This window comes from Acomys russatus, chromosome 24 (genome assembly GCF_903995435.1).
Source record: "Acomys russatus chromosome 24, mAcoRus1.1, whole genome shotgun sequence".
NCBI lineage: Eukaryota > Metazoa > Chordata > Mammalia > Rodentia > Muridae > Acomys > Acomys russatus.
The window spans coordinates 53,726,731-53,740,312 of record NC_067160.1 but is presented as its reverse complement, the minus strand read 5'-3'; the positions used below and the strand labels follow the sequence as shown (position 1 = coordinate 53,740,312).

The 13,582-nt window shown below is 48.5% G+C and overlaps 1 protein-coding gene across 5 annotated transcripts in view; it reads left to right on the top strand.

Moving 5' to 3' along the window:
* The window catches only part of Rapgef1 (Rap guanine nucleotide exchange factor 1), a 119,814-nt gene that overhangs the window by 49,285 nt on the left and 56,947 nt on the right, over positions 1-13,582 (top strand). For 3 of the 5 annotated variants that reach the window (XM_051166142.1, XM_051166138.1, XM_051166141.1), the window contains exons 2-3: positions 9,688-9,824; positions 10,301-10,414. In XM_051166142.1, the coding sequence (XP_051022099.1) occupies positions 9,688-9,824; positions 10,301-10,414 (251 nt within the window). The remainder of the gene's footprint in view (positions 1-9,687; positions 9,825-10,300; positions 10,415-13,582) is intronic. The other 2 variants (XM_051166140.1, XM_051166139.1) reach the window with 1 other exon arrangement.

The following is a 13,582-nucleotide window of genomic DNA, read 5'->3' as shown; positions in this document are numbered from 1 at the left end:
CCTGGCTAAAAGGCAGTTTTCCAGATTCCCTGTTCTTCTCTATAAACTGCAGATCTAGTTCTCAGCGTTTCATCATGTAAGCACACAGAGAAGCAGAAAGAAGTGTATGTCCATGCAGTATTGTATGGAAGTTAGACTCCACCAGCCAGGAGACCCGCTGCTTAGAGAGACATTATCTGCCTTCCAGCCGACTGTTATTCAACTGTCAAACAGTTGTGCTCACGGGAAACTGCCCGAGTTCATCACTTTGTTTAAAACAAACAAGGATTGAAGGTAGCACACGCCTTTAATCAGATCTCTGTGAGGCGGAGGCCAGCCTGGTCTGCAAAGTAAGTTGTTGTTGTTGTCGTTGTTGTTGCGCTTCTTCTTCTTCTTCTTCTTCTTCTTCTTCTTCTTCTTCTTCTTCTTCTTCTTCTTCTTCTTCCTCTTCCTCTTCCTCTTCCTCTTCCTCTTCTTCTTCTTCTGATTTATTTACTATGTATACAATGTTCTGCCTGGATGGGTGCCTATTGAACTCAGGTCCTCTGGAAGAGCAGCCAGTGCTCTTAACCTCTGAGCCATCTCTCCAGTCCCGCAGAGCAAGTTCTAAGACAGCCAGAACTACATAGTGAGACCCTGTCTCAAGGATAGAGAAGGAGCTGCAGGGCGGGAAATGGGGGAAAACAAAGGTTGGAACTAGAGATGGGTGAGTTGTTAAGAGCATTTGCTGAGCTTCTAGAGCCCTGAGTTCAGTTCCTAGCACTCACATCAGGTGACATTCTGGGGGTCCTGATGCCCTCTTCTGGTTTCTAAAGGTACCTGCACACACATGGCATACCCCACCCACACACACACACACAAATAAAAACAAAACATTTGAGGGAAGCAGTTGGAGAGATGGCTCATCAGTTAAGCGTGCTTGCTACTCCATGGTACCCAAGTTTGATTCCTAGAACCCACATTAGGCAGCTCAGAGCCACCTGTAACCCCAGCTCCAGTGCTCTCTCTGGCCTCTATGTACAGTTACACACACACACACACACACACACACACACACACACACACACACACGGAGTACAAGCTCACATAAATTAAAAATAAAGCTTAAAAAACACAAGTGCTGTAATCTAGCTTGGCCATATGAGAAGCCATGAGTGGTTCCTGCCATTTCCTATTTCTTTAGTGCTGGATTGAATGAAGAGCTTGTTTCACCCTCGTGGTTGAGAAGGGAAGATGACACGCTTAGTATTTCCATGCTCAGCGTCCACAGTGTGGGTGTGGGCTTCGGGACAGGCCTGTGGGGTTGCAAAACTTCCAACACCATCTTCCCTCCATCCTCACATGAATTCTCTATGTTGAATAAGACAGGGTTTTGTTTTAGGTGGAAATTGTTGCTTTCAGCCCCCTCAGCTGGGGCTGTTTGTAGCATTTGCTTATGGAGTGTTGGCTGAGTTCTGGTCATGTTGCCAGATGACAATGATGGCTGCCATTTAATATGCTCTGGGTCAGGTCCCTCACCCACAGGGTTACATATCCCCACAGCACTAGAGGAGGAGGTGGTAGGTTTGCAGTTAGGCAAGAAGAGGTAGAAGAGGGAGGGAAAGGGACCCAGAGAGGTGTCCGTGTTGGTGGCCAAGCTTGGTTTACACCAGACCCTCTGACTCCACAGCTGTGTGCCCCCATGATGCTCTCCGCCTCCTCATCTCCATCCCTGCTTTACAATCTGCACACTTAAAATGGAGTCCTTCTATTCAAAAGGATTCTTCCCTGTATCTATCCCAGCCACTCTCCACCCACGTGTCCGTACTCCTCTGGCAGGGGAGGGGGCAAGGGTGTTGGACGAAGTAAGCCATATCTAAATCCTTCCCAGGTTGCAGTACTGAGCCTAGTGTAGGACAGGTAGTAAGGACCCAAAGGCCAGAGCTGTAGCGCGGCTTCAGGCATCGCGGAACTGCTGCCGTGAGCCTGTCCACGGTGACCTTGACTTTGTGGTCCCTGGTGTGGGCGTTGCTTCGAGGCTTCCTATCCCAGGGTGGAATTAAGCCCTGACAGAAACTGCTACTAAGTTGGGATCCCAGCTGCTGCTGCAAGTGACATTTGAAAGGCCAGTTGATCGCACATTTGTCAGCAGCAGACAAACATCATTGCTAGGCCTGCCGAGGGGCAAGCTGATCTGAGAATGAAATCCTGGCACCAGGCAGGGCGCTTGGAAGACACTGGCCAGCTCTGTGAGGTTGATCCTGTGAGGAGGCGGGTGCTCTCCTTCACCCCTCTTTCTAGGTAGGGGACATTCAGCTCATGGGTGATCCAGGTGACTAAAGTGGCTGTTTTAGTAGCGCTGTTGTCGCCTACCCAGAGATTATAATGTCACATGAGCTGCTCTTGGTAGGGAGGTAGGGAGAAAACAACTAGAATATTAGTCCTTGGAAACCTCTGACGTTTGGGTGAATGCCCCGCTGAACAATGAGGGGCTCAACCTTAGCTTCTATTAGTGTCCTTCCAGGCTTCTGCAGATGTGCAGATAGATCACAGTGCACTAGCATTTAGCATTTCCACATGGAGGGGCGTTTTTCCCTATGGTTCAGCACACAGTTGTTTCAGGTCTTACAGCAACTGGGTCCCTTAACCTCTCTGATATAAATGTAAAATCATATAGCCCCTTGGAATTGTTTAACACTGTCTGCAAAGGTAAGTAAGGGACATGCCCTGTGTCTGTCAGTTTAACTCATAGGATATTCTCCTGCATGGACATACTGAATGTGTGGCGTTGTTCATAAAAGCCAACAGCCAAGAATAAGCAGACAAAACGGTATTACGGACAAAAGCAAGGCTATCTAAGTCATGTGAGTGGTTAGCTGTCAGGCCTACGGAGAGACTCCATACAGAATGCTCCTGTGTGTGACGGTCGGGCTTACACGTTAAACCACGCATGTGGATTCAAATTAGGAAGAGGAATGATAGCCCACACAACCACAGGGTGGCTCTCTATGACAAGAGAGTAGCGATGGCACAGGAACTCCAGAGCGGCACCTCCTTTGTGGCTGTGCCATCAGTACTGTGCCATAGTTATTTTTCAGTCACTGATAGGACAGCATGGCCAAGGCAACTTAAAGAAGAAAGCATTTACTGAGGCATACAGTTTCAGAGGGTGAGTCCATGGCATTCCTGACAGAGCAGGAATTAGCTGAGAGCTTACATCTCATCTACAAACAGAGGGAAAGAAGGGAGGGAGAGGGAGGGAGAGAACACAAGTCAGCTAGCTAACTGGGAATGGTGTCTGCTTTTGAAACCCTGAGTGACACACCTCCTCCAGCAGGACCACACTGCCTACTCCTTCCCAAACAGTTCCGCTGACTGGGGACCAAGCATTAGGACATATGAGCCTATGAATAGGACCATTCTCACTCAAACCATCACACCCAGCCAAGTGGCCACCATGTTACTATGGCATGAAGCACACCAACATTGCATGAAGGCAGTGTTATTCGACAGGTAGTGGGTGTGTAGGTTTGACCTCATCCTCAGTAACCTGTCTACATGTATGCAATACTTAAATTTTTGTCTTAATGTTAGTCTTAGAAAGTCTTTACAGAACTGAGAGTGGTGGTAATCCCAGCACTAGGGGAGGCAGAAGCAGGCAGATCTCTGAGTTCCAGGAAAGCCTGGTCTATAAAGTGAGTCCAGGACAGCCAGTGCTACACAGAGAAACCCTGTCTCGATAAACAAGCAAACAAAACAAAACAAGAAAGAAAGCCTTTACAAAGACATTTATAAAATTTCCATTATAGTTTCCCAGCGTGAACCCCAGGAAGTAGTCTGAGAGCAGGAGCCACCGGAGGCTGCTGTACTGTGGGAGGAGCTCTTGGGCGCTGCTCCCTACTCCAGTGGTCAGTAAGTGTGTGGGAGAGCCTGCTTGAGTGTGTGAGCACCTGTGGCTGGAGCTGTGGACAAAACTACCCTAGCAGCAGTGTTTACGCAAATGCCACCTGCTGCCTCCTACATACCCGCCACTGCTGCTCAGGACAAAAGGACTTCATCTGTACTTCATAGCGCAGCTTGAGGGATTCAGAAAGCCACCTGAAACCTGAGCTGTTGGCCCATCATTTCCAGGGAAAGCCTAGTTCCTGCTGTCCTGATTTCCAGAATTGGGGAGGTTGCTTGTCATTACAAATCATCTCTGTTCTCTATGTGACTTGTGGTTGTTTGTGCCCACTAACTGGCCTGAAAAGAGTGATGTATTGACAGGTGCCTCAAAATGTCACCACAGCTTCCTGGTTGTGTCCCTACAAAAACTGAATTCAGGACCAGGCAGGCAAAGGTGCAGTGAGTTCTGTTGCCCACTTCCTGCCTTTGATGACACTATCTGGAGTCTCTGGTTTATGGTCAGGGCCAGCCAGCCTGCCCTCATGCTCCTCTGGGGGTTTAGTGACTCCCACACTTCCTTTCCATGTTGGTCCCACCTTGGTAATGACAGTTGGCTCTGAGTCTGGCCAGTCCCTTAACCCCAAATTTCCCTACCGACCCCAGGGCAGCAGCAGAGCCTAGAGAAGAGAAAGTTGGCTCACCCAGCCAAGTCTCAGAGGAACTTGACCATCACAGTAAACCCAAGAAATACATAACCTGCCCAGACTTCCCCTTCAAGCCTGCTTTTCTTTCTCTTCTGTCAACCTGTCTGGGCAGATTAGTCAATTGCTTTCACATCCCATCCAGCCTGTCGGCGAGATAGATGTATGCTGTCTTTTGGAAGATGTTACAAGGCCAGCATCAGAAGGAATGGGATGGACGGAGTAGCAGTGAGGTTGATACGAGAGCAGGTGTGCCTCTTCCTTGAGAATGAAGAGGAGAGAGTACTAGCGAGGCCCTCTAGTCAGGAGAGCGAGCTGTATGTCAGTGCTAGACAACAGCCTGATGAAGAGGTGTGGGCTGTGTGGATTCAGACTTTGCTTCACCCGCCATCCATTGAAGCTGTATGGACTGGCTAGCTTCCGTGTTGAGCAGCTGCCCTGCGCCAGGCCTGTTGATAAGTGAAGCCCTGTCGCAACGTACCCATTTCCAGCTGAAAATACAAGTCAGAAGTGCATTTGGATAGGGCAGCTGATGTAAGTGTTCTGAGCATGTCTGCTCTGCGCTGTGGTGCTCTGTGAGATGGGTGCATAAAACACACTTTCAAAAAAGACTTATTTTATTTATTTACCCATGGGATTGGAGAGATGGGTCAGGGAACTTTTTTGCTCTAATAGAAGACCTGGGATCGATTCCCAGTACCCACTGGTGATTACATGGGTATCGATACTCCAATTTCAGGGGAATCTGACACCATCTTCTGACTCCCACATGGTGTATGCTTGTAATGTATGCAGGCAGATCACTTGTACACATAAAAATAAAGAAGTCTTTACGAAGTAATTGATTGATCTGTGTGTTTCTGTTTCTGTGGAGAGATGGCTCAGTAGTTGAGAGCCCTTGTTGCACAGTCCTGTAAACCTACCTTCAAGGCATCCAGTGCCATCTCCTGGCCTCCAGCTCACAGAACACTGTAGACCAGACCAGCCTGCCTCACACACACTCACAATACTTATTATATTAGCCTACATCTGGCAGAGGCCTCCAGTGGAAGCCCATTTCCTAATAGGATACCTTGCCTGCAAGCCTCTCCCATCACTTAGTGAATCCCTGTATCTAAGGGTGTGCCGCCATACAGCTCACTGAAGAGCACCGGTTGTTTCCTGTCCCTGCCTAGCCTTGCAAGAGTGCAGCACACCACATTCGCCTTAGCACAGAATGTGGCCAGCACGCGAAGTGCAGGGCCTCCCACATGTGCCGTCATTGTGTTGCCTAAGCCCTCTGACTGCAGGCATGACATGTGTCACAGCCTTCAAGTACAACGAAGGAAGTGTCAGCTGGAAATGGACCTGCTCTGCTCTGATGGGGATGGAGGGGAAAAGTGAGGGCCAGAAAATTCCACCATTCCACTCGGTCTGCTCTGACTTCCAAAAGCTGCTGAGTCCTCTCAGCCAGTGGGCCAGGTGTGCTTCCTTCAGCCTGGTGACCAAGGGCTTCCTGCTGCTCTGGAGCACTGGCCTGAGGCGGGCTTTGGTGCTGCTGGCTGAGTGCAGGCCCAGGGTTCTTCAGTGTGGCGCTGCCTGCCTCTGGGCTCCCTGGCCATCTTCATAGGCCAGGGTTTATCTGATCCTGCCTGACCACTTGGAGTGTTTTTGACCAAGAAACTGAACTTTGATCTTAAGTTGCATGCAACAGTGAGGACAGTAGCAGCCCTGAAATATAGCTACTGTGTTTTTTGTTTGGAGACTTTTACCTTAGCACTAAATTGCTGGAAATTTTGAGGGAGTACTTTTTATTTTTCAAAATTATAGATGCCTTACTTTCCTATGACACATGGAATGTTTTGTTCTTTAGTTTCCCAGCCAGTTTTAAGTATTTTGTCTGTGGCTCTCTGCTGTTTGTTGCTGGAAGCAGAGCCGTGTCTTGTGTCTGTGTGTGTGTGTGGGGGGGGGGGGGGCGGGTATTGGTGATCATTTGTTGAAGAACTATTTGCTGAGCATCTTCTGCGGGCCATATGCTGTCACACAGGTATGGCCTTGGTAGTGTTTGTTTGTTTGTTTGTGACAGGGTTTCTGTAGCTCTAGATGTCCTGGAACTTGCTGTGGTAGACCAGGCTGGCCTCGAACTCACAGAGATCCACCTGCCTCTGCCTCCTGAGGGCTGGGGTTACAAGCTTCCCACTGCAGTCTTAGGCAACCACTGACCTATTTTCTGTCTCTGTAGACTTAAGTATTCTGGACATCTCAGACAAACAGAATCACAGGATAAGTGGTCTGTTCTGTCTGATCGCCATCACTTAGCATAATGTTTTCAAGATTATCCCTTCTGTTACGAGGTCCAGGTTAATTTCTTTGTATTATCAAATAGCATTCCACTGGGCAGATATACTGGATCTTATTTACTCATTCCGAGGCACTTGGGCATTTGAGTTATTTTCACCTTTTGGCCGTGATGAAACTGCTGCTCTGAGCTTTCCTGTGCATACCCTGTGGATATTTCTTGTCACATCTCTTGGACATAAGCCTACGAATAGACTTGCTAGAATGGTGTGGTCAGTATTTTGAGGACCTGCCAGGCAACTGCCAGTGCAACTGTTTTGTTCCAGCATCAGCTTGTGAGGCTTCCATTTCACCCAGTCCTCGCCAGCACTTGCTGAGTGATAGCTGTTGTTTTTAGTATTCCTTTCTGCCTTTTTGTTCATTTTAAGGGTCTGCTGCTGCTGAATTGTAAAAGTTTAATTGTCGTTACTGTTGTTGTTGCAGGGCTGCATAGCGAATGTAGAGCCATGTCTGAGTTAGGCAAACTCTCTATTAGCCACACCCCACTGGCTTTTTTTAATTGTTTGGAGTTTTTTGAGACAGGGTCTAGCTGTGTAGCCTAAGCTGAACTCAAATTTGTAATCTTGGTGCCTCAGTCTCCAGAGTGCTGGAGTCTGGGGCACACACCATGAGGCCTCCAGCTCCCCGGAGCGCTTTTCCTCTCTGCACACAGTCCCTCATCAGATGCTTAATCTCTTAGTATTTTCTCCGTCCTACAGTCTGCCTGTCCATTTCCTTGATGCGGCCAGCACGGATTTTAATGTGGAAAGAGCTCTAATGTGTCGATTTTTACCTCTGTTCCTTGTATCTTTGTTACAGTGACAAGTGGGCTCAAATCCAAGGCCACAGACCACGTGTACTTTCTTCTGAGTGTTTTAACTCCATAGCTTTGGCTTTGGCTCTTATATTTAGATCTTTGGCGTATTTGAAGCTCATTTAGCCTGTTGTGGTGTACGTAAGGCAATTCAATCTCTTACAGACAAGGCCTACTTCCCCTAACACCGCTTGTTGAAATAGCTGGTCCTTTCCCCATTCAATGGCTCCATATCCTTGTTGAAAGTCAGTTAGCTTAGACATGTGGGTTTATTCCTGGAGTCTCAGTCTGTGCTGGGAGCAGTGTGTCTGTCTTTATGCTGGCAGTGTACTGTCTTGACTAATGTGGCTTAATTGTTACATTGAGATGTGTCAGTCCTCTGGCTTTGCTATTTGTTTCGACTGTTCTGGATCTCTCGCATTTCCTTCCTAATTTTAGGGTTAGAGTGTTGTCCCTTACCAGAAGGGTTAAGCTGGCAGAGTGCTCTGGGACGGAAAATTGTTATTAGGAACAGTATTAAGCCTTCTGATCCAAGAACATGGGATATTTTCCACATAGTTTGGTTGTCTCTAATTTCAGCGGTATTTTATAGTTCGCAGGGTATAAGTGTGAAATTTGTCTTGTCAAATTTATGTCCAAGGAGGTCGGAGGTTTTATTTTGTTTTGGATATGATTGAAAGGTTTTTAAAATTTCATTTTGGATGTTCATTGCTACAGTATAAGAATACAAATAGTTTTTATACGTCGACGTTGTGTCAGGTGGCCTTACTGAATTTGTTAGTACTGATAGTTTTTGTCGTTCTGTTTTGCTTTGGCACAGGGTCACATTATGTAGCACTGGCCGGCAGAGAGCCCACCTGTGTAGATCAGAGTGGCCGGGGTCTCGCAGAGCTCTGCCGGCCTCCGCCTTGCCGGCCAGCTGCTGCTGCTAAAGATGTGCAGCCACACGAAGCCATCCTGTTTTACTTACTTATTTATCTACTATGGTCCCAGGGGTGAAGCCCAGGCCATGAACGCACAAGAAAACCACCGCACTCTCCACTGAGCTGTCTCTCTACCCAGTGGATTGCTTAAGAGTTTCCATACACAGAACCAGCTCTGAAAATAGAGAGCTGGGTGTGCTACTGCATACTAGCGGCCCAGAACTCCAAAGGCTGGGGCAGACTCCCCACGAGCCCATCTCCAGCCACACAGTGAGACCCTATTTAAAGGAGACACAGACAGGAAGGAAGTGTTGCATCTTCTTCTGAGCTGAGGGCCTTTTCCCTCCTGACCAGTTACCCTGAAAGAAGCTCCCAGTGCAGTGCCAACCAGGAGCAGTGACACCAGGCACCCTGACTTGCCCTGCTCCTAGGCAATCATTCAGTCTTTATCTTAAACCAGAGGGTTTGAACACCTTGCTTCGATTTCTGTCTTTGCTGCCACCCCAGGATTTGGCCTATGTCGCGTGTACTTCCCTGCACCAAAGAACAAGGCTGATTCCCAGGGCCTTCTCTGCCAGGGTATCTTTGGTTTGGTTTGGCTTAGTTTTTTGAAACAAGGTTTCTCTGTAGCGCTTGCTGTTCTGGAACTTGCTCTGTAGACCAGAAACAGAGTTCCACCTCCTGAGTGCTGGGATTAAAGGTGTGCACCATCACACCCAGCTCCTGCTAGGTTTTAACACCTACACTTCTCTGACTCCATGGGAATCTTACTGTTTCTCTTGGACATTGATTAGATGTTCAGATGGAACCAAGAAGGTCACTCGGACATTTTAATACAAGTTCTTAATGCCCATTCTGGGAGCTGAGATAGATGGCTCAGCAGTTAAGAACACTGGGTATTCTTCCAAAGGTCCTAAGTTCAATTCCCAGCAACCACTCACTATAAAAGGATCGCATGCCCTCTTCTGGCATGTAGGTGTCCATGCAGACAGAGCACATTAAAAAAAATACATATATAAATTTTGGGCTGGAGCGTTGGCTACAGTGTATTCTGCCTCCTCTTCTAACAGTCTGTCCTCTGTGTTTTCAGACTCTCAGCGTTCTCATCTCTCCTCCTTCACCATGAAGCTGATGGACAAATTCCACTCTCCTAAAATCAAGAGAACACCATCCAAGAAGGGAAAGCCAGCCGAGGTGTCAAAGACTCCTGAGAAGCCCGTAAGCAAAGTAAGCTGCATCTCTGGTGTCCCTCCTGGCCCCAGCCCACGGCTGGTGTTATGGGCTGCGCTGTGTATATATGCGCTTCTAGGGCCACCTGTGTCCCTGGGACCTGGGACCTCTAGGATGGTGCGAGCCTGTCCTGCTAATGAGTCTGGCCAGTGGCTTGGGCAGTCATGTATCATCCTTTGGGCATTTAAAGTAGCTCAGAGCACTGTGCTCACCCTGGTGCTGCCTCCCACCCAGAAGCCCTGGGGAACTCACACGGGCCTCTGATGGCCTAAACCATCATTCACCCTCAGGGCCTGGCCTCTGAAATTCACAAACCCCTGGATCCCATCTAAAGACATCCTCCAACACTAATAAGCTCAGCAGGGCCAGCTGAGCCAGATGTGTGGAACAGCTGTTAATTCTCATCACCCCCTCCCTCCAGCCTGCAACGTCCATTTCAAGCTCTGTAGGAATCCAGGTTTCCTCTCTTCCAGGAGGCAAGAGACAGATTTCTACCAGAGGGCTACCCTATCCCCTTGGATCTGGAGCAGCAGGCAGTAGAATTTATGTCCACCAGTGCTGTGGCTTCCAGGTCTCAGAGGCAGAAGGTCAGTGTGACATTAAGAACAATTGGGGTTGCCTTGCCTTCCACTGCAGAACTCTGGTCCATGGTCTGGGAATGGAAAAATACCTGTGGTGATGCCATTGTGTCTTAGCTGGGTGGCAACTATATGGGCTCAAGTATTTGATCATCTGTCTGAGTGGTCTTGATGGGGAGGGAGCTCAGACTCCACAGCCAAAGCTTGGGTCCTTTCCAGAGTGGGATCCAGCAGACACTGGGACTGACGGGCACGTATCACCTTTCCAGAGTGGCTGCTCTCTCTCTGTTGCTGAGATGAGGTGCATGGTTTATTGAGAAGGCTTCTAAAGCCTTGGGACACTGTCTCAGCCAACTGCAAGGTTCTCAGCAAGGGGCGTCTGTGTCACCAGCAGCAGCACTGACTGGGCCTCTTCCTTGCCTTGTGCTGAGTACTTTACCCCTCTCTTCCCAACAGCCCTGGCAGAGAAACCTGCCCTGCTTAAAAAGAATCTCTAAAGATGGAGGAGTTTAGCTAAAGCCACAAAGCGGTGCTTAACTGACTTTTTGGGGCTCTTTTGTGGTGCTGAGGGTCTGATGGGGCCTTGTGCATCCTAGGCAAAAGCTTTACGCCGAGCTACAGCCTCAGTCCTGGGTTTTGTTTGTTTTGCTTTGCTTGAGATGGGGCATGGCTCTCTTGCCCAAGCTGGTCTTAAAGTGCAATCCTCCTGCCTCTGCCTCCTGAATGCTAGGATCCCAGGTGTATGCCACTGTACTCAGCTGCTATGTGTCTTCTGTAAGAAATCAAGTATTTGTTCATGTCTTGCATTATGTCCAATATAAAATGAAAACAAGGTCTGCAGATGGACTGGTCCCCTGCCCCTGTAACTGTCCCAGGGCAACTGAGTGCAGAGCTGCTGTCATAACTGTCAGTTTAACGTGGTTCACAAACACTACCCTGTTTATGTGGACAAGCGGATCACCTTGAGTGAATTGCTCCCTATGCGCAAGAGGGAAGTACTTGGCACTACTTTCATATAGAAGTAGAGAGAGGTTTGGTCTGTATCACAGCACGCACAGCGCACTCTTTAGCTCACACCTAACTGACTCTGCAAGAGAATGCTGATAGGAAAATGTTCAGCACTTGAATCCTTTTCTTATGCATTGTCCAAAGAAAGGTCATGGAGGAGCATTTGGTATAAGTGCACCCTTGACTCAGCAAGGCGTCTGCAAGCTCCAGCAACATCTCAGACATTCTCAGTTGTCATTTCAGAGGGTGAGGCTGGCACTGCTGGATATCTAGTAGGTGGGGTCTAGCAGTGCTGTGAACATCCTGTAGCAGCAGGGCATCTCCCCAAGGCCCTAGAGGCCTGCCCTATAGCACTAGCTGCAGGTACAGCCTGGGCGGTAAACTCAACCCTTCTGGTCCCAAGGCCCCTACTGAGTGTGACTGCTATTTAGTGCAGGCCCCGGGATGGAACCTGCCACAGCACCTAGGAGAGAGGACAGCGTCCAGAAACCTTGGGTGTGGGGAAATTGCTGCTGCCTGTCAGTGTGTGTGCCTGTCATTCTCTGTCACCTTTTACAGAGCATCTGCATAGCCGTTTCCTGTTATCCCACTTGTGCCTTTCCCTGTTAAGTACATGAGTCCGGTGCAGATCCAGACTATTGCCATGCCCTCAGTTTCTCTTTGTCCAGCCACTGTCCCTGTGGTTTCACACCTGTGTTTTATTTCTTCTTCCTAGCCATGTGGAGAGGGCTTAAGTTGTTTCTAATAGACAATGTTGGCTGTGGGCCACGTTTTCTAATTAAGCCTGTTTTGTCCACTGTATTCCACTGTCTTTCTAGCCTGGTTTCATCTAAACACAATAGGCTTCCCATAGAAAAAGAATGTCAGCTCTTTTTACAACCTTTTAGCAAGACTAACAGTGAGCTGTAGGTTGAAAATAGCAGAGAAAGTTTAGTCACATTCTGAGAGTCGAAAGCTAACCATCATTATACGATCAGCTAACAGCTTCCAGAAGTGGCTTGGATCAGGTGAGGTCTCCGACCTTCATTGGCTAGATCCTGGGTGGCTCCTGTGGGGTTTCCCTTTTAGCTCTGCAGTTCTCACGTAAAGCAGGCAGGGCCTGGCTGTCGAGTACAGAAGGAGGAAAAATGTTGACTTGTCTTTACAAGATCCTGCTTCCAGGTTTTTGGTGTTGTGTTGTGTTGTTATAGCCCTGCTGTTTTGAAACTTGCTATGTGACCAGACTAGTCTGGAACTCAGAGACTGACTACCCCTGACTCCCGTTTGCAGGCATTAAAGGCACGCACAGTCAGCCCCCCTCCCCCTTCCAGGGTTTACATGCCGGTTCTAATTGCTCCCCACCCATGACTCGGTCCATGGTTTCCTCACTGTGCTGTGGTGCTGTGAGCACAGTTTAGTTTCCATGAAGTAGAGACCAGGACTGAGGTAGACAACAGGGCCCTAAAGGAACAAGCTAAGTATCCACTGCTCCTCTGATGTGAGGCAGTAGCTGAAGACTGGGGCCATTTTATAGTCCTTCTTTTCCTCTACCTGTCCTGTTCAGTGGCTCAGGGCAGAAAGGCACAGGTACTGCACTGTCACCACTACCAGCCAAGTAACTTCAGCTTCCACTTAACCTGTGTCCTCTTTACTTATTTATTAAATAAGAGCTGTGAACCCAGGGCTCTCCAGGATGTACGTGCCTGCGTGCATTGTTACGGGGTTTGTTTGCTATGTTGTTTAGGCTCTCCCAGATCCCCAGTTATCTTCCTGTGTTCCTGGGACCAGGTGTGTGAGGGCAGGTCTAACCATGATGCTTAGTCTCAAACTTGTACTTCCGCCTCCTCTGCATCCTGAGTGCTGCAATTACGAGTGTGCACCACCACACCAGCTCCCACCACACTTTTGATCTGCCTTTTTTTTTTTTTTTTTTTTTTTGGCACTGTCCACACTGTGAAATGAAACATATCAGGTTTGGTTTTCATTTCATCACTCAGCTATGGGATCTTAGCAAGCTACCTATCCTACCCACTCCCCACCTAGCCTCAGTTTCCCCATTTATGAATTAATAACATCCGTTCTGTGGGGAGGTCACAGCCTGAATGGAAACAAATGCAGTGCTCAGTGGGTGTCTTGAAGTGTCAGGGTGGCAGCTGTGACCTGGCCCTTTCGTCCCCGCTCGGGCTTGCA